Raw genomic sequence first — 25777 nt, 5'->3', positions numbered from 1 at the left:
AGAACTTGCACTAGTGAAAGTATGAACCCTATGCCTTATTTCCTATCATTGCAATACCGTTTACGCTCACTTTTATCATTAGTTACCTTGCTGTTTTTATATTTTCAGATTACAAATACCTTTATCTACCATCCATATTGCACTTGTATCACCATCTCTTCGCCGAACTAGTGCACCTATACAATTTACCATTGTATTGGATGTGTTGGGGACACAAGAGACTCTTTGTTATTTGGTTGCAGGGTCGCTTGAGAGAGACCATCTTCATCCTACGCCTCCTACGGATTGATAAACCTTAGGTCATCCACTTGAGGGAAATTTGCTACTGTCCTACAAACCTCTGCACTTGGAGGCCCAACAACGTCTACAAGAAGAAGGTTGTGTAGTAGACATCAAGCAGCAGAGCGGGTTTTGGGTGTATCAGTAGCGCGGGTGCCCGCGCTACTGATACGGCGCCACAGCTAACTTGTAGCAGTAGCGTGTATTGACACACGCTACTGCTATACATGGTTAGCTGTAGCGTGCGTTGCAAACAACGCTACTGCTAATTAGTTGTAGCGGATCTTATACCCCGCGCTACTGCTATTACTTTCAAAACCAAAAACAAATCTCAATCCCGTGCGTGGTGTCAATGGCAGCAATGGTAAGATCTAGTGATGATTGGCGTCGCCGGAGGCATGAACGGACAGCGGAAGACCAGATCTAGCAGTGGCTGTTGGAGAGGGCCCGTTTCTATGGCAGAGCCAGGCCGCGGCGTGGGGCTCCTCTTCCCGACCATGCCAGATAGCTCCGGGTCATCCATGGCGACGACCTGCACGGGCATGGGCATGGGAGGGTGAGTCAAACCAGAGGGAGAGAGAGAAAAGGAAAACCGAGGAAGAGAGGAAGGTGATGTAGGGAGCAGGGAGCTAGTCACCGGTGGCGAGGTGCTCCGGTGTGGTGGCGCGGGGCGGCGGCTTCCTAGACGTCGGTGGAAGACCGGCAAGCTCCTAGACGCCGGTGGCGCGAGGCGGCGGCCTCTTTCGGCGCCATGGAGGAGGATGGGTGCATGGGCAAGAGGTCCATGTGAGAGCGTATGAAAAGTGAGAGGAGAGAGTGGTGGAAGAGAGGAGGGATTTGGGGAGGAGATGGGGATTCGGCCGAGGATATGGCGACTTCACCTACCTCGTACTTAGTAGTAGCGAGGGGTATAAAACTGCGCTACTACTATCAACTTAGTAGTAGCGCGGGTTTATACCACTCGCTACTACTATGGCATGTGTCGGGGGGCACTGCAGAGACCGCTTAGTAGTAGCGAGGGTTAAAAACTCGCGCTACTACTATCAACTTAGTAGTAGCGAGGGTTAAAAACCCGCGCTACTGCTAATTAGCAGTAGTGCTTCTTTTTGTGCCATGTTGCTGCTAAGATTCTGTGTATAAGGTTTTCCCTAGTAGTGTCTATTGATGGGCATCTACATAGCCCGTTGATACGCCTAGTTGATGTGAGACTATCTTCTCCTTTTTGTCTTCTCCACAACCACCACTCTATTCCACCTATAGTGCTATATACATGGTTCACGCTCATGTATTGCGTGAAGATTGAAAAAGTTTTGAGAATGTCAAAAGTATGAAACAATTGCTTGGCTTGTCATCGGGGCTGTGCATGATTTAAATATTTTGTGTGGTGAAGATAGAGCATAGCCAGACTATATGATTTTGTAGGGATAACTTTGTTTAGCCATATTATTTTGAGAAGACATAATTGCTTTGTTAGTATGCTTGAAGTATTATTATTTCTATGTCAATATGAACTTTTGTCTTGAATCTTTCGGATCTGAATATTCATACCACAATCAAGAAGAATTATATTAAAATTATGCCAAGTAGCACTCCGCATCAAAAATTCCGTTTTTATCATTTACCTACTCGAGGACGAGCAGGAATTAAGCTTGGGGATGCTTGATACATCTCCAACGTATCTATAATTTTTGATTGCTCCATGCTATATTATCTACTGTTTTGGACTATATTGGGCTTTATTTTCCACTTTTATATTACTTTTGGGACTAACCTATTAACCGGAGGCCCAGCCCAAAATTGATGTTTTTTTGCCTATTTCAGTATTTCGAAGAAACGGAATATCAAATGTAGTCCAAACGGAATGAAATCTTTGGGAGCGTGATTTTCTCATCAGATAAGACCCAGGAGACTTGGACCCTCCGTCAAGAAAGCCACGAGGCGGTCACAAGGGCGGAGGGGCCCCCCTAGAGCGTGCCCCCTGCCTCGTGGGCCCCTCGAAGCTCCACCGACGTATTCCTTCCTCCTATATATACCTATGTACCCCCAAACGATCAGATACGGAGCCAAAAACCTAATTCCACCGCCGCAACTTTCTGTATCCACGAGATCCCATCTTGGGGCCTGTTCCGGAGCTCCGCCGGAAGCGGCATCGATCACGGAGGGCTTCTACATCAACACCATAGCCTCTCCGATGAAGTGTGAGTAGTTTACCTCAGACCTTCGGGTCCATAGTTAGTAGCTAGATGGCTTCTTCTCTCTTTTTGGATCTCAATACAATGTTCCCCCCTCTCTCGTGGAGATCTATTCAATTTAATCTTCTTTTTGCGGTGTGTTTGTTGAGAACGATGAATTGTGGGTTTATGATCAAGATTATCTACGAACAATATTTGAATCTTCTCTGAATTCTTTTATGTGTGATTGGTTATCTTTGCAAGTCTCTTCGAATTATCAGTTTGGTTTGGCCTACTAGATTGGTTTTTCTTGCAATGGGAGAAGTGCTTAGCATTGGGTTCAATCTTGCGGTGTCCTTTTCCAGTGACAGTAGGGGCAGCAAGGCACGTATTATTGTTTCCATCGAGGATAACAAGATGGGTATGTATCATATTGCATGAATTTATTACTCTACATCATGTCATTTTGCTTAAGGCGTTACTCTGTTTTCATTAACTTAATACTCTAGATGCATGCTGGATATCGGTCGATGAGTGGAGTAATAGTAGTAGATGCAGGCAGGAGTCGGTCTACTTGTCTCGAACGTGATGCCTATATACATGATCATACCTAGATATTCTCATAACTATGCTCAATTCTGTCAATTGCTCAACAGTATTTTGTTCACCCACCGTAGAAATACTTATGCCCTTGAGAGAAAGCCACTAGTGAAACCTATGGCCCCCGGGTCTATTCTTATCATATCAATCTCCAATCACTTTATTATTGCTTTGCTTTCTACTTTACCTTTTATTTTACTTTGCATCTTTATATCAAAAATACCAAAAACATTATCTATCATCTCTATCAGATCTCACTCTCGTAAGTGATCGTGAAGGGATTGACAACCCCTGAACGTGTTGGTTGCGTTGAGCTATTTGTTTTGTGTAGGTACGAGGGACTCGCGCGTGGCCTCCTACTGGATTGATACCTTGGTTCTCAAAAACTGAGGGAAATACTTACGCTACTTTGCTGCATCATCCTCTCCTCTTCGGGGAAATCCAACGCAGTGCTCAATAGGTAGCATGTCCCATGTGGACTATACTTAGAAATGACGTAGTTTTTCCATTGTTACCTTGTTGAAGCAATGCTCGGATATACTCGAACTTGTTCTTCAAGGTGAAAGCCTCAAATCTAGCCTTTGGTGGTGGATCCAGTGGCGGCGGTGCGTGAATGTCGTTTCCTTCCTGAAGGCATTGTTGTTCAAGAACCTCTTTGTGTTTGTGGTGTCAAGAGATCATTGGTGCGGATATGGTAGTTGATGTAGTTTGTTGACTGTTGTTTTGATAGCTTCTCGGACTTTTCCTTCTACTCGATGAGGCATAACTTTGGTCTTGTATGACTTTCCTATTTCCATGTGTGTTTACTTGCATGTGTGAGTTTTTTTGAACAAAATATAGATGCAGACGCTCATACATATGCACACACACTCACTCTATGAATGAATACACACCCCTAACCCTACGAGCACCTCCAAGAGACTAAGCCGTCATATCATCTCGAGATTCATTAAGTCACCATAGGCGCCTCCATAGTCGACTGGAACATCTTCTCCCACTGAACGGATATCACCGGAAAGGTTGAAATAAATCTGGAAAATATGAACACCAATGTGAAGTCTAGGACATAATATGAACCCTGGTGGGCTGTTTCCATCACAAAGAACCTAACCATCTCAGTTAGGTTCAGTTCACCTTACGTGTGTGAGTTGGTGTTGCATGTGTGCATCCTATCTATGTAGAGGTCAGGTATGTACTCATTGTGTTTGTTTCCGCTCTATGCTTCATTTTGAGTTAATAAAATTCACCCTTTGTTACCAAAAAGGCTTTCACTCCACTTTACATATAAAACAATGACCAACATACAACTCGATACAAACGACATGTCACCCAACACAAACACCCAAGGCAAGATACAACGATGCTGACAATCAACCACACCACCTCAACAACTCCAAGACAAAAGATGAACAATAAGCAACACCACAAAGAGGAGAAGTTGAACGCCGATGAACCATAAGCTCCAAGTGGACGAACATGAAAAGAGCAGCGGCGGGGGATGGCCGGCCAGGTGGACTGGTGGTGGCCGGTGGGTGGCAAAGTGCATACTGCCGCTAGAGGGACACCCATGCAGGTGGCGGCAGAAAAGGGAATAGGTTAAGTCATGGGACCAACTGAGAGGAATAGGAGTGATTTTTTCACATGAAAATAAAGAGTTTTTAGAATTTTGTGGAATCGACGATGAGCCACTCAGTTCAGTGGAAACCGGCCGGTTCATCGTTATTATCTAAAAAACTCTGGTTCGATTGCTCAACAGTTCGTACTTCGGTTAGACGAGCAGAGGTCAACAGTTTCAGTTATTTCCGGTACAACCATCAGTTCGGTCCCCTTTTTTAAACTATGACTCTCCCGTGATCACCTATTAGACCACTGCCGGGATCACAATTGGATATCGGAACTTTGTGGCTTTGAGCCCAATCCCCTAGCCTTTACCCATTGTTTGGAATCTCTCCGTACCCAAGATCAAAAACGGCGAGCCACATGAAGCCGGAAGCAAGACGCCCCCGCCCATGCTGGTCAGCTCTGGATCGGGGATCATCACATCCGTCAGCAACAACCACTCATCTGTCATGGTGTTGTTCTTGTCTTGGCCGACGAGCCACATGTGAGGGCTACCGCCATGAGAAAGCTATATATGGACTTGTATATGTAAACAATTGTTGTTTGTTAGAAGTTTTATTGTATTAGGCAATTAGGTTGCCACATTGATGTGAAGATAACCGAGTAAGATGATTTTTTTATTGTTTATGCAAATTATAATGAATAGTATTCATGGCTATGAAAAGTTATATGTCTGGCAACAATAATGAAAAACACAATGTGCGATCTGACTTCTGAGTCAAAAGATTCAAATAGTGCTGTTGCAAAAAAAAATCCGTTGCTTGTAAATTATAATGAATAATATTCATGGCAATAAAAATTTATATGCCTGGCAACAATAATGAAAAACATAATGTGCGATCTGAATCGAAAGATTCAAATAATGCCGTTGCAAAAAAAAAACAGTTGCAAGCAAACCAAAACCAGTCTGTAGAAGTACACAGTATTCCACCAAGTACCAATGAAATTTGTGGTGTGAAATAAAACAATGAACAAGTCACTAAATTATTCACCAACATTCGCTTCTACAAGCAATAATGCTTTCTCTATATATGCATGCCTGCATCTGCATGAACACATATCAACACCAATTGATATTATATCCTCCATTCATATGACATGTTAAGACATGAATAGGTGTGAGCAAGCACCAAGAGAAAACGGCGAGAGAAGAACCAAAAAGACGCAATAGACATGTAGGAATCAGACACATCAGAAGGAGCAATATTTACCTAGTGAGTCTATTGGCCCGCAATAAACAACATGGTCTCCAAGAACCTCACATGTAGGGCTAATTCTATAGATTGACCTGCCCTGGTGATAGCGGACACGAGTTGTTGTGGTGGCCATCGAGCTTGAGAGCTTGATCCTGCTCCATGTAAATTGTTTCACTCTCAACAAACTTGTGTTTTTCTTGTCGTCCGTTCACTATGGCATGTTAGCCCCATTAAGTTACTTGAGTGAGATCGTGTTTTGCACCAAATTTTCTCTCTCTAAGTGGTTCAAGTCATAATACTGAGAGGAAATAAAGATGTTGGGTTAAATATGCGTGATTGCCACCGAGTACAAGTTACCCTAACTATGAACGTGACACACTAGCCAAAGAGTTGCGAGTTTGAAGTTCGATATCTAGCGAGTTGCAGTGCGCACACACGTGTTCACCTCATTTTGGATTGGGCAGCTCCAATTCTGGATTAGCTTGTCTGAGCATCCCTACTTAACTATCCTGCCATAATAATGTCCTTAGCGATGCAGACAACAAAAGCTTATCCAGATGATCACACGGACAAATCATAAAAGAGAATAACTTGGTTAAATTTATACACGGTAGTACAAGCTGGGGCTTCAGTTAGAAGCACAAGTCAACAATGAATTTACAATGATAACACCAATCATACGGCCATCAAATGAAGAACGAATTAGTAGTCACACGCCCGCTTGGGCCACGAGCAGCTCGCGATTCACTCATCAATGGCACACGATGGTCTCGAAGCAGTCGATCCCATCGGCACAAACAGCAGCCGCGACGATGGCGGCGGCGACCGCGATTTCCCCTTGCACGGCAGCTGCACTGCATCCGCCCACCGACCACCCTGATTCCCCTGTTTCCCTGCTGCTCCAGCATGCTCATCGTCCTGCAGCTTACTTTTTCAGGTAAGCTAGCTTACTTTTTTCATGAATACACAAAGCTTGCGTATCTTTCATTGATGGAAGGAATTAAAATGGTTACAAAGTTGGATACAACACATGACACAAATGCAAGAAAGTGCGAACATGGTGCACGGAGCAGAGAAACAAGGAATGATCGGCCCAGAACAGAGGATACACACACAGTTAAACCCACCAAGACCCAACAAGAGAGGCAGACCGAACAAGCAACGTACTCAACACTGGCAAAATGATTATCAGGGACACCACAAGCAAACGAGATAGTGCCTTCATGAAGGAGAACGACGCCGAGACGCCGTCGCCATCCCATCCTGAGAACCGAACCTAGGGATTCCCCTGAGATCGAAGAGGGGCGTAGATGAAGGCCATGACAGCGCCTTCAAGAAGGAAAAACGACACTGATGAGTGACATCGCTGCCAACACCTGCTAGCCGAGCAAGGATTTCTCCTTGGACTGAGTCTAAGCAATCCCCAAGCCACTGAATCAGGACTCTATGATGAGGAAGCCACCGCCGGTCGAAACTGCCACGTTGATGAGAGGGTTGGAGGGGCTACACCTGACGCCGGAGGATGGTACTGGGTGCCATCAGACACACGAGCATTGGATCTGGCTCAAGGTGAGGCGTGAAGGTATACGGGTCGGGGAGGCGATGAGGCTGAGAGAAACCTGCACAGGGTAATCATCGGCTAACAATGACGTCGGCAAGCAAGGAACCGGAGGAACACAGATCCAAACTGCCAGGGCCGTACCCGACAGGACACTGATGAGCAGAGTAGGCTGGAAGAGAACACCGCTACTTGGACGTTGGAGCCAGAGTTGCGCTGGTAGACGCACCGCAAGCCACGGACACCGGAGAACGCAGGTCCGAGGTTGTCGGGGCCAGAGCAGCGCCAGCAAACTCACCGCAGGGTGCCACTCGCCCACCAAGCCACCAGGCCGGCGCGCCACTGGGGAAGCAACCACCATACCCTCAACATGCCACCATGCCGGAACCGTCACTGTAGCATGGGAGAGAGAGGAGTGCCTCCTGGGACAAGGACCAGCCAAACGAGGCTCGCCCACACCCGGACGTAGTACCGCACCCATCCCAGGCCAGTAGCACCAGCAGCATGGGAGGAGGGGTCGCAGGGCTGGACCATTCAGGATGCCGCCAGGGCACGCCGCTGCTGGACGCCTGCCGGACCGGTAGGAGCAAGTGCCGGAGGGGGGGCGAGCACACTGCATCTGGATCTTGAGGATGCGGGGAAGGGGTGGTGCACCGCGCATGGGGAGGTGTATCCGCCCCGCCGCCGCCATCCCGGGGCTCGATGCCGCATCGCCGGCCCGCCCTTCGGGGGCGGCGATGCGGGAGCGGCAAGGGAAGGGGCCTGACGGCGGCGGGGGCGAGGGTTTCCCCGTGTCGCCGGGAGAGGGAGACGCGGGGAGGGGGGAGGGAGGGACTAATATTAGCTTACATTACTTCTCTCCTTCATGTTAGAGGATCCCACGTTGGGTGACGACGGAAAAGGGAATATGTTAAGTCGTGGGGCTAATTTGGAGGAACGGGAGGGATTTTTCACAGGAAAATAAATATTTCTCAAAATTTTGGGGAATCGGCAATGTGCCGCTCGTAGAAAGCATTCGGTTCACATGTTTTCTCTGAAACCTTCCCGTTCGATTGCTCGAACGGCCCCTCTTGCTTAGAAAAAGCAGATGCCACCGGTAGAATCACAGGTCTGGTCTCATTTTTTAAACTATGCCTCTCCAGTGACCACCTATGGGGCCATTATCGTGATCACGCCCGGTGCACTCGGTGTGGCGCATTTGGTTACTGGTGCTTTGACTGATCTAAGCCCAATCCCCTAGCCTAGCACAACCCACCGTTTGCAATCTCTCCATATCCAAGACAAACAACGGCGACCACATGAAGCTGGGAATCCAGACGCCCCCACTCATGCTGGTTCACTCTGGATCGGGAGTCATCACATCCGACATGAAAAACCGATCATCTATCATGGTGTCGTCCTTGTCTCGGCCTACGAGTCACCTGTGAGGGTTGCCGCCATGAGAAAACTATAAATGAACTTGTACATGTAAGGAATTATTGTTTGTTAGAAGTTTTATTATATTAGGGGTTTAGGTTGCCATTTCGATGTAAAGATAACCGAGTAGGATGATTTCTTTATCTTTTATGCAAAGTATAATGAATAATATTCATGGCCCTAAAAAAATATATGTCTGGCGCACACAATAACGAAAAACACAATGTGCAAGCTGAGTCAAAAGATTCAAATAGTATCTTTGCAAAAAAAAAATCATGTTGCAAGCAAACCAAACCAGTTGGTAGCACTGTACTAGGTATATTCTACGAATGAAAATTGTAGTGTGAAATAAAACAATGAACAAATAAGTAAACTCTTCACCAACCTTCGCTTGTATGAGCAATAATGTTCTCTCTATATATATGCAAGCCTGCATCTGCATGAGCACATATATATCCACACACATTGAAATTTTCTCCTCCATTCATTTGACATGTTAAGGCATGAATAGGTCCAAGAGAGCACACAGAGAAAATGGCGAGAGAAGAAACAAAAAGACGCAATAAACAAGTAGGAATTAGAAACATCAGGAGAAGCAATATTTACGCGGTGAGTCTATTGGCCTGCAGTAAACAACATGGTCTCCAGGAGCCTCACAAGCATGGTTGATTGTATAAATTGACCTGCCCTGGCGATGGCGGTCACAAGTGGTTTTGGTGGTCTTCGAGCTTGAGATCTTGATTCTGCTCCACGCAGCTAGTTCCACTATCAACAAACTTGGGGGGGGGGGGGGGGGGGGGGGGTGTTGGCACCAATTTTTCTTCTTGTAAGTGTTCCGAGTAATAATACGGAGAGGAAAAAGAAGATGTTGGGTAATGGTGTGAGCTTTTTTGACTACCCATAATGAGAGTAACATAAGTGGTAATATCACACATATCTAGACAAAATAGATGATGTGACAAGTAATAAATGAAGAAAAAAGAGACATGTGGTAATATAGCTAGTTAGTACTAGTATGAGTAACGTCACACATCCCAAGATAAAATGAGTCTATAACATAATAAATGAAAGGTTGCATGATACTACACATATGTTATTCTCCACTGTGGAGATAATAATATAGACTAATAACATATGCATGTTACTAGTCTAAGTTACTCTTCATTATGACTAGCCTTAAGAAAAGGGCATCTGCCTCAATTCCATTTTCAAAAGAAAACGAAACCACAGAGTACATCATTTATTACAGCCCACGAGGTAGGAATGAAGCATCACCCGGCATGATTGTGCGAGTTTTCTGCACATGTTACCCTAAGGCTGGCCATAGTGAGGGTAACATAACTAGTATCATGTAATTGGAACTCCCAAACATGCTTACGTGGCAGATAATTAAAAAAGAGAGAGATGATCATAGTAACATAGATAGATACCATAACATAATAAATGTTATGCTACTATGTGTCATGCATGGCAATAAATGAGACCATCTATGATACTACTTTATAATAATATGCACTATGGATATAGTATCATACACTAGTATCATATGCATGATACTAGTATATGTTACTCTCTACTAAAACCAGCCTAACTATGAACGCGACGCATTAAGAGTTGAGCGCGAGTCTGGAGTTTGGAGCGAGGGGCCACACTGGTGTCCACCTGGACGGCTCCAATTCTTGTTAGCTTGTGTGAACATCCCTACGGCCCTACCACGTTGAACCTTAACTACCCTGCCACAATAATGTACTAGCGATGCAGACAACGAAAGCTTATCCACATGATCAAGGCGAAATGGGTCTCTTACTCTCATAGGAACACGGACAAATCATAAGAGAAGAGCTTGGTTAATTTTATACACGGGCACCACAAGCTGTGGCTTCAGTTAGAAGCACGAGTCAACAACGGATTTACGAATGATCACACCGGCCATCAAAAGAAGAAAGAATTAGTTGTCACACGCCCGGCTACACCAGGAGCAGCTCGTGATTCACCGATCAATGGCAGACGATGGCCTCGAAGCAGTCTATCCCATCAAAATCGGGCGCGAAACACGGCGGTGGCGGCGACGATGGCGGCTGCAATTTCCCCTTGCCCGGCTGCTGCTCTGTTCCCGCCGGCAGACCGCCCTGTTTCCCCTGTTGTCCTGGTCAGGCTGATATCTTCTATTCCCGAGTAGCTATAACTCATGAAAATCCCTATATGACACTCATTGCGTCGAAATGTCGACCGCAAGCATAAGGATCGAGCAAACTGGGCTGGCCCATTTACCTGATTTTCGTTCGGTTTTGGATCCTTCTAGCAGGGGCATTTCCTATTTGGCGCCACAGGCGCCAGTTAATGTGCATTTTATTAATTGGCGCCTGCGGCATCTGTAAATGGGCCGGCCCATCTAGGAGCCGGTGGACGATCTTTTTTTGAAAATTCTGTGAACTCTTTTGTATATTGATGAACTTTTTCGAAATTTAATGAACATGTGTCTTGAAAATGGGTGAACTTTTTTTATTTATGAACTTTTTTTCAGTTCCATGAACTTTTTCGAAAAATACATGAACTTTTTTTCAATTTCTATGAATTTTTTCCAATTTTATTGAACTTTTGCTAAATTGGATGAACTTTTTTTCAATTTTAATGAACTTTTTTTCGAATTGATGAACTTTTTCAAAACTGATGAACCTTTTTTAAAGATATGAACGTATTTTTTCAAATGGATGAACTTTTTCCTTTAAATCTGTAAACCTTTCTTCATTTCATATTTTAATTTTCGTAACAATTTTTTCTTGAAAAAACTTGGGGCAGCACGCTAGTGAATTTTTTATTTCACTGTTTAATCGAGCCCATGTGAGCTCAAGCACAGCAAAACACTTTTGATAAGATTAGCTATTAGATTAGTACTTCTCTAAGCATCTCTCTTTCTCTATCCTTCTATTTATTGCATTTGATTAGGAGTACGCATACAGATAGGGAAGGAGGGACTACTCCCATGAACCTTCACTTGCCTGAGTAATGCTCGTTATATATACGTCTACACTCACGTGAACATATAACAAGTCCAACGGTGCATCTACACTTTGATATTTACTTCTTCTGTCTACATGAGAGTGCAAGTAAGTTGTACACATGGAAACAGAGGAAACGAGTGAAGAAACATAAGGGCGGACAATCAATTGGGAATCAGAAGCATCGGCAGCAAAGCATTTCGCCTGAATGAACTTACTCGCTTCTAGTGTCCTCATCACCTCTATAGAATCCAAGTTGGCTGCGCGAGGATATGGGGCGCACAATGTTCCGGATTTGGTTTCTCTGGACACATCTCTACCGCAAGGAACCTAGAAAAGCTTTGCAGAATGATCGGGATCTACTGTAATCACGGGGATTTGGGTCTCCATGTGGACTTGATTTGCGCAGATGCAGAGGCCGGGGGTCCTCCTCCTTTTCTAAAAAAAAAAACTTGATTTGCTCAAAATTTGGAAGAGACCGAGGGTTCGATCACACTTGTATACACTACATGTAACGTCTAGTGACTCACTGATGCCAGGTGACGGTCTCGAAGCAGCCGATCCAATGGAACAAGGGCGGGAACCGTGACCCCGATTTCCCGTGCCAGGAGAGCCGAGCCAGCCAGTCTATTGGCCTGCAGTAAACACCCTTTTTTCTTCTGAATTGTCACCACGGCAAAACACACACACGAGACCAGTAGATCAGGGCGGCCGCTGTTGAGCCAGCGCGCGCAACCAAACATCATCGTGTGCACGGTAGTCGTTTTCTTGAACAGAGCATCATCTCGACAGGCTTTGAGCATGAGGTTCAGAGAAGGCGTCGATTCTCTCAAGGTGCAGCAAGCTACAGAGTGAAACAAATGGACTGCCCTCGTGATAGTAGGCAATAGTTTTGTTAGAGGCAATCAAGCTTGTCTCTTTGAAGCTTCTCCACATGGCTAGGTCCACTACCAGCAAAGTTGTGCTCTCCGTTCAATTCTACTCCGTCATGACGTCCAGCCTTAAAAACCAAAGCTTGTCCGAATAATCGCGGCGAAAATGGGCTTCTTTGTGCCATATGAAAGAACTTGGTTTATAGGCAGCTCTGTATTCTGTACAACATCCGGCTTCAGTTAGAAGCACAACTTAACAACGAATGAACATGCCGATAGTATGAAGAAGAAAGAATTAGTAGTCACACGCGCGGCGGGAACAGGAGCAGATCGCGATTCATCACCGATCAATGGCACACGATGGTCTCAAAGCAGTCGATCCCATCAAACTCGGGCGCAAACCGTGGCGGCAACGTCGACGGCGACTGCGATTTCCCTTTGTCGTGCCGCTGCTCTGCCTCCCGCGGCAGACCGCCCTGCTTCCCTTGGTGCTCTGCTCCAGCCCGGTCGTCCACCTGCAGCTTCCTTCCCCGCCAGGACAGCCGAGCCCAGCTGCCGCTGGCGCCGGTGCCGAGGGCGATGTCGGCCGGCGATGCACTCAGGATGGAGAAGGCCAGCACCTTGTCCATACTCGATAGGAGACGGGGATGATTCCGGCAGCAGCTCAGGTGGCCGACGCTTTCTTGCACGCAGGCTCTGTGACTTTGCTTCAATCAATTGGTGGCTTTGCTTGGGTTGTTTCTTGCTGGGGTTGGTGAAGGGAGAAAGGCCACGCGACCCGGCTTATATACGGCTTGGTGGCAATTGGCAAGGAGGAAGCTTTGGGCATGGCGGTTTCCTGCGCTGCGCTGGAGGAGACCAGAATATTGGTGGACGCGGCTGCGAGGGGTAAGGAGGTGGTGACGCACGCGGTGGCGTGGTGGCGGTTGCAACCGTCTCACTGTTTCACGCGTGTTTGTCTTCTGTTCCTCCCGCTGCTGCTCCTGGTCCCACGCGGTCCGCGGCCGTGGCATGAGCTACCGGGCCGAGTGCCTACTACTACTCGTCGGGGCCGCTCTCCGTCGGCGCTCGCCAGGGCCGCTCCCCGGATGCAGCTCCGCCTTTGCATCTCGATGTATCTCATACCCCCTGGTTGCAGCACCGCCGGGGTGAGGGTTCCAGCATCGTCACCGGCCGCTATCATAGCTCGTCATGCGGCCATCGCAGCACCGTCACACAGCTTTGTCGTTTGCCGCTCGCCATTGTTAGCCACTGTTTCCTGTTTGAAGCTTTTTTAAAAGCGGGTTGTAGCTTTTCTTGTGGCCGGTTGCAGCTTTTTTCGGCTGCGCGGTGGTCGAGCTCCGGCTACCCCGTATCTGTGTGAAACTTTTTTTGAAGCCGGTTGTAGCTTTCTCGCTGCCGGTTGCATCTTTTTGCGCTACGCGGTGGCTGACCTTCAGCTATCCCGTATCCGTTGAAGCTTTTTTCAAAGAAGGATGTAGCTTTTTTGGTTGCCGGACGTAGCATTTTACAGTACTGGTTGCAGCTCTGATGTACGTCCGTTGAAGCCCATTCTTCCTCAGGTTCCAGCAAAAAATGCCATCGGGCATAGCATTTGGCGTTGACGGTTGTAGCTTCGATGTGCACTGGTTTAACATCTGATTTCTCTTGTCTAGAGCTCGTCGTCTTTGCCGCCGGCAGCTACTGGTTGCAGCAAGCGTGGCCTCTGGTTCCAGCATCTTCAAACTCCGGTTGCAGCCAAAAAACTACAGGTTATAGCACCGGAGCCCTCCGTCTCCACCACCGGCAGCTGTTGATTGCAGCAAACATGGCCGCCGGTGAGGGGAGCTTGCAGTGGTTCGTGAGCAGCGTAGAGAAGAGAGAAAAATCGTGGTTGTAGACAGCAGAACATGTCGTGGCTCTGGAGGTAGAAGAAAGACAAAAGGAAAGGCCATGGAAAGGATAAGCATAAGAGGGCGGTTATGCAAGGCCCACCACGTGCACACGTCCTACGCGATGGGTGGTTTCGCTGGAGCCAGCGTGGCGCGCGATCCGGCCGAAAGTTCGGCCGGCGCGCCGGCTCTAAACATTTTCCTAATCTATGCGTTTGGTTTTGGGAACTTTTTAGCAGGTTCCTGTTTGGTTTTAACGGAATTGGAACCTTCTAAAATGTTCTCTCGACCTGTTTTTTCTTGATTTGTCTGTTTCTTCTTCTTTTATTTTTCTTTTATGTTGTCGTTTTTCCTTTAGTTTTTTTGGCGTTTCTTTTTTGTTATTTCTTTTTTGTTCTTTCTATTTTTCTCTTTACAAAAACGTATAAATTTATAAAAACTGGATTTTTCAGAAAAAAATGTTTAGAATTTATTAAGTATGTTCTTTTTTCCTCAAAAAATGTCAAAAAATTTATGTACTTTAGCGCATCTCCAAAATGGCCCCTCAAAGTGCCGATAAAAGGTCCGGTCTAGGTGGTTTGGACACTTTCCGCCATCCATCACGGTCTGCTTAACGTCCATGGACTATCCGCATGTTCATTATGTGTGAGTCCTAACACCATGTAAGAATCCGCTTGGCCCACTATCAGCTGAACCACATGTCCTCACGACCCATGTGTTTTGTCCTCGAGGTCCGTTTGGCTCCCGTATCGTGTCCGTGGTCGGACGCAGTCCGCGAACAAATACCATATCCATTTTTGGATCTGCGTTGAAGATGTCCCTATTTGGCCAAAATGTTTTCAGGAGAGTATTATAGAAGAGGCCACATAGCTGTTTGTAGAAGTAATCTAGGGTCCTTAAAAAATCTCTAACTTTTGTGGGAGCCGTGGCTCGTCCTGGTCTCCCATGGCTCCGGCATTGTTATTGATTCGTAGATCAATGCTCAACCATGTGGCACCAGCCCACTACTACTACCCGGGTACTATAAATGTCATTTCTCCAACCACACATTTCATCTTACAAATGCCACTAAAAACGCTTGCAAGTATCGCCATTTCCCATTCCTCTCTCTATAACTTCGACAATGTGTGCGCTAGATTGTGAGTGTCTTGATGAATATGTTGTGGGATTGGAAGATGTTAGGAAAATTGTGTTACGAATGACTCCTCAAGTCTGCATGAACTTGAGGGTACCTCACACTGGAGATTCATTTCCCGGGTGGTCGTGCAGCCAAACATTCCTTCCCTTCTCTAGAGCATCTGCACCACCATTTTATCCAACGACATAGTTATATGACTGTTGTGGGTAATTGGTAGGCCTGTATTAAGTTAATTTAGTATGTGTACGAACTAGGCATCATGGGCTTTAGCTACAATCTATTGCTGCCACATATCTCAGTTCAGAGGCAGGGATACTTTCTTCAGACAACAGAAAGAGATAGCAAAGCAAGCTACTCACAGAAAATGAGTTATTTTTATTCGTGTGAGAAAAAACGATTTGAAATAGACAAGTGTCTAATGAAATTGTCCACATGTAACCTCCTTTAAAAAAAATCAACTTGAATATATAATCATGCAATGGAACTGTCTCAAACAAGATGTAAAATTCAACTATTCTTAGCTAAAATTTTGTAGGCACGATGCCCATTAAATAAAAATTATGAAGATTGTTCCATTTCCATTCCAGAAACAATTCTTGTTTGATTCAATTGGGTTTGGTCATGACATGATGTATCCGTTGGGTCTTGCCGATAGGTGGGCTTTATCAATTCACATTTGACGCTTAATATGTTGAATAGGTGGGAAAATACGCATCCCTCACGCATCTTTGTCCGGCCCACTTATCTTGTTGTTCTTTCTTTCTTCCTGTCTCCTTTATTTTACTTTTTACATTTCTTTTTCTTTCATTCTCACCTCCTTTTACATTTGAAGCTTGGGCAGGTGGCAAGTACGACTACAGTGGCACAGGGTGAACCCGAGAAAGACAAAGTTCTCTCTCTCTCTCTCTCCCTCTCTCTCTCTAGACTACTACAGTGTGTGGGGTTGGAGATGAATGAAAAATGGCCCTTGGGTGGAAGATTATGCATTGTATGGGCTCGGCCTTCGGTCCAACCGATTTCGAAAAAAAAAATGGGTCTGCTTTCACATATCAGACCGGCTGTAACGAATTCTAAAAAAGACTGGCTGTAATTTTTATTATCGGGCCTAACTCTTATGGTCCGGTCCAGTCTGGTCCATGAGCGGCCCAAAAAAGCTCGATCGTTCAGGATGCTGGCGGACCCAGTTTGTCCTAGCCCGTGGGAGCTTCTATATGGTGTGGTATGCGCTAGGAAGAGAGGCAGTGTGTACCCTCCAACCCCACCCCCTGCGCATTGTTGGGCCGGCCTATGCTTGGGGCGGGACGCTCGTTGTGTTTTTCCTTCTTGGTTTTTGCTTTTCCTTTTTATCTTCTGTTTTTTTATTCTATGTTAAAATAATCCGGGATTACAAAAAGGTTTGCAAATTTTAAAAAAATTGAATTCTCAAAAACATTTCTTGAATACAAAAAAGTGTGCAATTTAAAAGAGAATTAACATTATTTATTTTAATTCATTTTTATTTTGGTGAACAATTTCTTATGAGCATTTTTCATAATGATGCACACTTATTTCTATTTAATGAGCATATTTTGAATTTGTTGGACATTTTTTTTATCTTGATGAACAAAATTTGTATTCAAGAACATTTTTTAAATAGGTTGCATTTTTTTGAATTTAATAGTCATTTTTTTATCTTCATGAACAAAATTTGTATTCAAGAACATTTTTTAAAAATAGGATGAACAAAATTTTGAATTTGATGAGCACTTCTTGAACTTGATGACCAAAGTTTGTATTCAAGAACATTTTTTTGAAAATATGCTGAACAAATTTTGATTTTGGTGATTTTTCTTTAAACGATGAACAAAAGTAGAATTTATGAACATTTTTTATTTCTACGAACAATTTTTAAATATGGTGAACAAAACATTGAATGTTCATGAAACTTGTTTATTTTACTGCAGGATGTGTGCATGATTTGTTTTGAAATTGTATGAAATGTTTCACCGAACTGTGCGAACAAAAAGAAGAAAGTCAATTTTGTAGGCTGAGATATCGTAATTCTCTGCACGTCTCTTCGGCGGTCTTTTAAATTTTATAGAGCACAGTCCATATATCTTTTAGTAATTTCACATACAACGAGTCTAATAGAGTTACTATGTATCACGGCCTGATGGCCCAGCGGTGGTTCCAAGCCTACACGGCCACGCGGATAGCCAGAGGTTGCAGCAGCGCCTTTGGAAACTTTTCTGAGAATCAACGCTGACATCACTCTATTACTTGCATGTCTTGTAGATTTCATAGAGTTGACCTACAGGATGGCTATTGGATTTACTGGGCATGGTTATATTTTCTTCTTATGTCTCTGGTTCCCACTTCTTTGTGCATCTCTTTCGTTCTTTTCTTGTGGTCATGCGAGTGAATCTGTGGATCTCTTGCAGTGTTCTAGTGTGAAGATACTAATACATATGGGATAAAACATCCCATATTTGTAGTTTCGGCTGAGTTATTTATTGGTTGGTGGGTTATTTATTGGTTGGTGGCTGACCGGTTGTTTTTGTTTCGGCGGTATTCTTTATTGGTCAAAAACGGGTGTAGTTTCGTTTGCCTTTGTTTCCCCGGCTTGTTTGTTTCAAGTCCATCTGCACCCTGCATTTCCCCTTATTATGTGTGGCATACATATATTATATTGGAGTTGTCCATACTAGCATATCAAAACGGTGTTTAGAACCGATTGTCAAAACATGTTGTCTTTCATCAAAACGATAAATCTAACACTAAGAGAGTAACATTGTTGCATCGATGATTATCTGGTGAACAAAGCAAGACAATTCCTTGCACGAGACGATAAGGTACATGAATTCCTCTAATTTCTTCGTTAAATAATATACTAAAATGTTATTGTATCATCGGCAACACATTTTATTATATTCTTGGAAGATAGAATACTTGCCGACTCGTCGAAGCCTAGCTTTATTATTGTCAAACCTTAACTAATAAGATTCCCATGCTGATCAAGCCATAGCTCGTGGTAGTGGCCAACACAGTAGACAATATCATATAGCCAAAATATAAATCCTAGCTAGTTGACAAGGAACAAGTTTTCTCACAGAAACTATTTCAAAACTTCTCTCGGTACCAAGCTATTCGGAGTTGCTAACTTTAAGTTGTTGAACTAAAACATCTCGGTTACTATAAGTCAGCCAAGAGCGAATGAAGAGCCACCGCAGTTGACTTGCAATTCTCGCAAAGGCGCCGAAGGCTGAAGGTTGAGGCAGCAACTTTCGTCGTAGCCATGTCATGAGCACTAGGGAACCGCATTAGCCCATCAACAAAGGGATTACACACGTCTTGATGCAAGAGAACCTCATTCGCAGAGTCATCATCACGGACGGCATCCATCAAGTGGGAGATGCAGGCGCTTAGGCACAATAACTCAGTTACATGCATGCTCATAGTCGAGGAGCTACGAAACGCGACCATGCACCCCCAGAATGCCACTGGTAGAGGAAATATCTCGGAGGATCGGGCCGAGGCATCTCTCGAGATTGACAGTCCATTTGCACTTCGATGCGTGTGCCTTGCGACCTATGGAAAACTTACAAGATTGAGTGGCTAATTACTCAATGTTGCTCATGTTCTGATGTCTCCAATTCCCGTTTGCATAACTTATTTTTCCCACCTTCCCCTTTGTTCATGTGTGGTCATTGCCTGTATGAATGAAACAACTGGGCTTGCTATCTACTTTGGCGAAGTTGGGATGGTATATGTATAAGGGAGAGGTCGGAGGCCATCATTCACACAATTGTAACATGTTGGTTGAATATTCATTGTCTATCCGTGATGATTTGAATGACCATGGGTGTTGGGTTGGCATACGTATAAGGAAAAATTGCACTGCATACGCCCCATATGACCATGAGTACTGTAAACAGATTATACTAATTGATATGGGGAAAGCAGCCCATATGGCCCAGCGATCATGGCAGGGACTGAGAGAGCGGGACATTCGACTGTGCAGCCATGGCTCCTTCACAGTAACAAGCTACTATACCATTAGCTCAATAATTCGGTGCGTACTGGTGACCACGGAGCAGCAGCTCCAGTGCTCTGCCCGATCCATCCAAAGACACCTACTCCCTCCGTTCGGAATTACTTGTCTCAGAAATGAATGTATCTAGCTGTGAAAGCCTAGTGCGCTACGGAACAAAATCGTGACGCCGATGCTGCACAGCACAGACCACGCCCACCTGCTCACGAGACCCGTGATCAATGCCCATGGCCAATCCAGGACAATCTTGTGCACTCCCTGTGATCATTTCCATCTCGGAGCGCATTGTCATTGTGCAACGCCTACACCTGGGGTGGACGCAGCCGTGTACTTACCTACATTTGTGCAATGGTTGTTCACCCAGATTTCCAATAATTGTACTCTCAATGTTTCAAATATGCTAGTAATGCTAACCAAGTTTGAACGAAACCGAGCAGAGAAATGGACAAAATGACATCAAATTTGAACATCCAAAACATTGTCCGCACGCAGCCATACCAACAATGAACCAGCTGTATATATGTCCCCAGAGGACCAAACCGGACCACCATGTTTGGGCTCACTGAGTCTATACAGGACACGCTCCCATGGCCATGGATGTCCCGAGCAAGGAATCCAATGCTGGAGTGGGAGGAATGCTACTGCCCCTAGCGCTAGAGTGCAGCGGCAGTGAAACGAACGAAAAGCTACTAGTCGTGGTCGAGCGCGTTGGGGCCGGAGCAGTAGCTGCGGTAGGGGTCCAGACCCAGTGCACCAGGAACCTGCGCCCGCCGACGCCGTTCAGGTTGTACGACGCGCCGGACCGCCCGTCAGTGAGCAGCTGGCCGGTGTACGCACCGCCACCGCCGGTGCCGTAGATGCCCCTCTCAGAGGTCGGCGATCTCGGTGGGGAAGGAGGGGTCCCCGCCGGCGTACCACGCGTTGGCCAGCGGGTTGGACGCCATCTCCGCCAGCTCGTGCGCGATGACGCTCACCATGCCGTCCACCCCCGCGTCGCCGTTGGGCGGCGCCTCGGGCCGGCGCCCCGGCACGTAGGCCGGGATGGCGAACGGGTAGGCGCACACCTCCGGGCACCGCCCTGCCGAGTTGCCCACCCACGCGTAGGGGAGCGTGTAGCCGACCACGGACGGGAAGGTCAAGTAGTGGGAGCCGCACACCTGCCCGCATAAGTTCTCCACGTGGACCTCCGGCGACGTCAACACCAGGTACACCCCGCCGGCGTCCACGGGGAGCGGCCCCACGGCTAGAAAAATGTCCTACACATGGACGACCATGATTTTGGTGTGGGGAAAAAAGAGGAGAGGTACAAACTCTTGTTGGATGCGCAAAAGGAGAGGATGAATTGAGACCGAAAGATGATGGAGAAGAAGCTGAAAATTGAGAGGGAGAAGAATGAGTTGGAGAAGCAAGTGTTGAGTAACGTGATTGTATTAGGAAACATAGGTTAGACTAGGAAATATTCTGGCTTGCCTTGTACTCCAAGTAGATCATGTACTCCTATATATATGCCCATGAGGCTCAAGCAATACAATAAACAAACTATTCCACCAATCCCTCTCTTTCTTCCAACATGGTATCTATCGCAAGTCGATCATAAACCCTAGCCGCCACCGCTTCCGCACCTGTGCGCCGCCCCCGGGGCGGTCGGCCTCCATGACCGCCGCCGGGGGCCGCGCCGCCCGTACCTAGGGTTCGTCCGCCGGTCGTGTTGACCGGCTGCCCTAGAGAGTCTTTTTCCCGATCCTTTTATCCGGGTTTTCTCTCTCGCCGGTCGTTTTGATCGGCGTCTACTTTTTGGTTTTCCGATCTTTTCTTGATCGGTTTGCGTCGCCCACCGCCGCCGTCGACACCTTGCGCCTCTACTCCGACATCGGCGCAACCGGCCGGCTACTTCACCGACCCGGCGGCCTACCCGCCGGTCGCCCCGACCCGGCGGCCTCGCGTCATGCGGCGGCCCTTCACCGCCGCCGTTCGCGCGACGGCCCGCCCGTCGATCTACGCCGCCCGTCACCGCCTGCTCCGACCGGAACTCTTGCATCACCCCGACCCGGCGGCCTCGCGCCATGCGGCGGCCAATCATAGCCGCCCTGCCGCCCGCCGCCGCCGGCTTCATCTCGGACTCCGCCGCCACCACGCCTTCACCGAGCGGTGTCCCCGACCTCGCGCGCGATCGGCATGATCACCCGCTCGCCGCCGCGATCCGCCTCATCTACGCCGCGCGACCGACCTGGCCCGTCAGTTACGCGCGCCTTCACAGGTCCTGTGAAGATCGTCTCCGAGTTCAGCGCGCCCCTCCGTCGATCGAGCAACGGGCTGCCGCTGCGCTACCCCCGTAGCCGCAGCGCCGCCGCCCCATGGTTCTTCTCCCGGCTGCACCGACCCGCGTCACCGCTGCGTCGCCCCTTCGGGCCGTAGTGCCCCCGCGGTCTACCGCCGCCCCGAGGCCGTCCACTCCCGGCCGTCCCCGTGGCTGCACCGACCCTCGCGCCGCCGCTGCGTCGCCCCGTCGGGCTGTAGCGAGCGTGGCACGCGGTCCACGCCGCCGTCTCGAGGCCGTCCACGCGGTTGCACCACTCCGCGCTCCGCCGCTGTGCCGCCCCTTCGGGCTGTAGCACCGCGGGCCGCGGTCCCTGCGACCGTCCCGAGGTCTTCCGTCGTCACCCCGACCTGCCCGCCGCAGCCGCGTCGCCCCTTCGGGCCGTAGCGCCGCGGCCCGCGGTCCACTCCGCCGTCACCGCGCGTCGACCTCCCGTGGTATGCGCCACGCCGTCTCCCTTGGCGCGGGAACACCACCGTCCGCGCCGGTCTTCGTCACGCTGTCAGGGTTCTTCGCCTACTTCGAGCATCGCCGCCGCACTCATAACCTAGCCGCCGCCGTCGCCATCAGGCCGCCGCCGCCGCTCTTCTTCGGCCGCCGCCGCTGCTACCACCGTAGCCGCCGCCGCCACCCGTCCACCCCGTTCGTCTTCATCCAACACCAGCCCGTCGCCAGCGTCGCCATCATCTACCCCGACCGCTTCATCTACTCCGACAACCGCGTGCGACATTGGCCCCGCGCCGATTGGCGCCGCAACCGTCGTCGAGTCCTTCTCTGCTGGCCTCTCCGACTTCTTCGACATGGCGTACAGCTTGTGCAGGTCCCAGTCTACGCATGCCCGGTGCTGGCAACACCGCCGCGTGCCTTCGTCCACGACGTGTCCCCGGGCCTGGCAAGCCTAGCGCGGCGCTTCGTCAACTTCGTCTTCGTCCGTCTACGCATGCCCGGTGCTGGCAACACCGACGCGTGCCTTCGTCTACGATGTGTCCCCAGGGTTGGCAACCCCGGCGCGACGCGTCGTCAACATCATCTCCGTCCTGGCGCACCACTACTTCGACACCACTGCGCCCATGACTAACTTGGCGCCCCCTTGCGCCCGCGGCTCCACGGCGACTTCCTCGACACCGGCCACCCCGACTCGACATCGACCACGGCATTCTTCGCACGGCTACCTCGACCACGGCTCCACCACACACGCTCTCGGCTACATCGACAAACGGCACAAAGGGCTACCGCCTGCTTGAGCAACCTCGTTGGTTTCCACTCCAGCCACGACTCCGCGATGCATCGACCGTTACGACTGTGGGGGGTGTCCGTCGGCTTGCCTTCGGATTCTTCTGCAGTCTCACCGTCTGCATCGCTCCCGTTGTGACTGCGGGGGGATGTTGAGTAACGTGATTGTATTAGGAAACATAGGTTAGACTAGGAAATATTCTGGCTTGCCTTGTACTCCAAGTAGATCATGTACTCCTATATATATGCCCATGAGGCTCAAGCAATACAATGAACAAACTATTCCACCAATCCCTCTCTCCCTTCCAACAGCAAGAGGCGGCCATCTAATGGGAGCTCGAGAAGGCTAAGGCATTTTATATGATTGAGCCTGAGAATGAGAGATTGCAACTCGCACGGGACGTGGAGGATGCAAAGATCATGTTGGCGGATGAAGGCCTCTTGTATGAGCACACAAATAAGTGACCTGTGGAGAAAAAGAAGGAGATCAACGACCGTAGTGAGTATGAGGCGGCGAGGGCGGCTACGACAAAACGGAGCATGCGACAAAGATGGCGTCAGAGCATGTGGCCAGGTGGTCAAACCCCTACCTACGCAAGCAGTGGTGGAGCTAGCATTTGACAACAGGATGGTCCGCCCCAATTTTTTTATAGCAATGTGAGATGTGATTGTTCTAACTAATTACCAATATCACATAGAAATAGATCAATATGGTCTTACAAACATACTAAAATTCTCAATTAAAACTCTGTTTTGGACAAAGAATCTACATAGTACATACTACATGGACCATAATACATACCTTGAGAAGTTCGTCGGTTTTTTCTTCAGCCACATCCAGCGGATCCTTCTTCCCTATCTTCAAAGCATGTCTATGAAAATGAGAAGCAATGTCCCATGTCCTCTTCATTCTTCAATATTATGCAATAATAATTTCTTTTCTACCTATCACAATAACACAATTTAACACACAATGATGTGCAACGTTAATCAGTCCGTGAAATAGTAGAAACCCTAAATTAAAGAAGAAACAAAAATTACAATTGGGGAATGAGGGCAGTGGGCGAGCTCTGAGCTGGATACGTCAAATCGGGCGACCACCATCTGTGCTGGAAGCCTGGAAAGGCTAGGATGCCGACAAGGCAGTGCCACGGCAGCCGTTCACTTGCAGTGGCCGGGGGGCAGAGCCGCAACCCACAAGGGCGAAGGTCGGCAGCCGGCAGGGGGCGGGACGCTATGGGTGAGACTGGATCCAAGCGCCGGAACCGCGGAAGGGAGAGACAGGAGCACATGAGGGAGGAGCGGCGAACGAAGGCGGCGTCACGGCACGGCTGAGCGCGGGCGTCGGGACAGGGCGGCTCCGCAGCTGGTTCGGCTCGATGTGAGGGCCTGATTGGGTACTTGCGTTCATCCTTGGTCAACAAATAAGCGTTATTGGCCATTTTTTCTTTGGCCTAGTTAGGGATCCATAGGTATAGAGACTGATCCAGAATTCCAGGGTGGGCCGCGCCCAGCCTGGACATCCCTGTAGCTTTGCCCTGTACGCAAGCACCCAAACATACATCGCAGAACTTTGCACATGCTGCCCAGCGACACCCCCCCCCCCCCCCCCCCTCCAAAAAAAAAGAACACACACAATTATGATGGCAAGGTCATTTTTGGAGGAGAGCTGCCGTGGATGGCACCATGAACAAAACAAAACAAGAGAAGTGAGGCGCATCTCTCTGTGCCCCCTCTCCCCCTCATGATCGTTGGTTGTAGTTGGTTTGGACATATGCAAAGTGGAAATTCTAACATAGCTGGTACCCTTGCCTTTAAATAATTGTTTGCGCTTCAATGCTCGTGATATGTTGACTTTTCTATTCACCCTCAGAGCTTTTATTGATGCCTTTTTTATAAGAAGAAAGAAAAATGTGTCTGTTCACTTGGAGTACTATGATTGAAGATCCCGTCATAAATTGTAAACACATATACTTCATAATTTATGTATTATTTCGTTATGTTTGAAGCCAAACAGGGATGTCATGTGGAAACGCATTGGAGATATAATACAGAGCTGAGGTTAAATTCATAACCAATGAAGGTACTGCGGCCACTGATTTTATAAGTCATTGCTCTGTGATATGGTACTAGACACTAGACTACTACTGTTGGCCGACACTACAAATGTCTTTGCCTTTGCAATGTACAGAGACCACTACAAACACTATTCCGAGGAACACATTTGCCTTGCATCCATGTATGTGCTTTGAAAGTGTGCATTCAAAAGTGTCAGTGTCTGGCCCCGCGTCGCCTTGGCCCTGGGCGACTCGGGCGCCGCCATCAACCCTAGCCCAGTCGGGCCTTCCTCCTCCCCGCCGCCGCCGCCGCCGCCGCCAGAGGACGCCGCCGGGCAAAGTCTGCGCGGCCGACGGTGGCGGCGGGGGCTTCCTCTCGTGACGGCCTCTTGCCTCTGTTGGGCAGCGGATCCGGAGGCA

At 48.0% G+C, this 25777-nt stretch overlaps 1 protein-coding gene and 1 pseudogene across 1 annotated transcript; both read right to left on the bottom strand.

Moving 5' to 3' along the window:
- Window positions 1–12895: 12895 nt before the first annotated feature.
- On the bottom strand, window positions 12896–13529 carry LOC123151077 (uncharacterized). Its single transcript, XM_044570861.1, has one exon. It carries the CDS (start codon window positions 13338–13340, stop codon window positions 13059–13061), a length of 282 nt encoding a protein of 93 aa, XP_044426796.1. The 5' UTR covers window positions 13341–13529; the 3' UTR covers window positions 12896–13058.
- Window positions 13530–20245: 6716 nt separating this feature from the next.
- Window positions 20246–24742, bottom strand: LOC123152931 (protein EXORDIUM-like 3; annotated as a pseudogene).
- Window positions 24743–25777: the final 1035 nt, after the last annotated feature.

The sequence above is a fragment of the Triticum aestivum genome, chromosome 7A (assembly GCF_018294505.1).
Source record: "Triticum aestivum cultivar Chinese Spring chromosome 7A, IWGSC CS RefSeq v2.1, whole genome shotgun sequence".
Lineage (NCBI taxonomy): Eukaryota > Viridiplantae > Streptophyta > Magnoliopsida > Poales > Poaceae > Triticum > Triticum aestivum.
The sequence above is the reverse complement of the archived record's forward strand: the minus strand, read 5'-3'. Positions and strand labels throughout refer to the sequence as shown.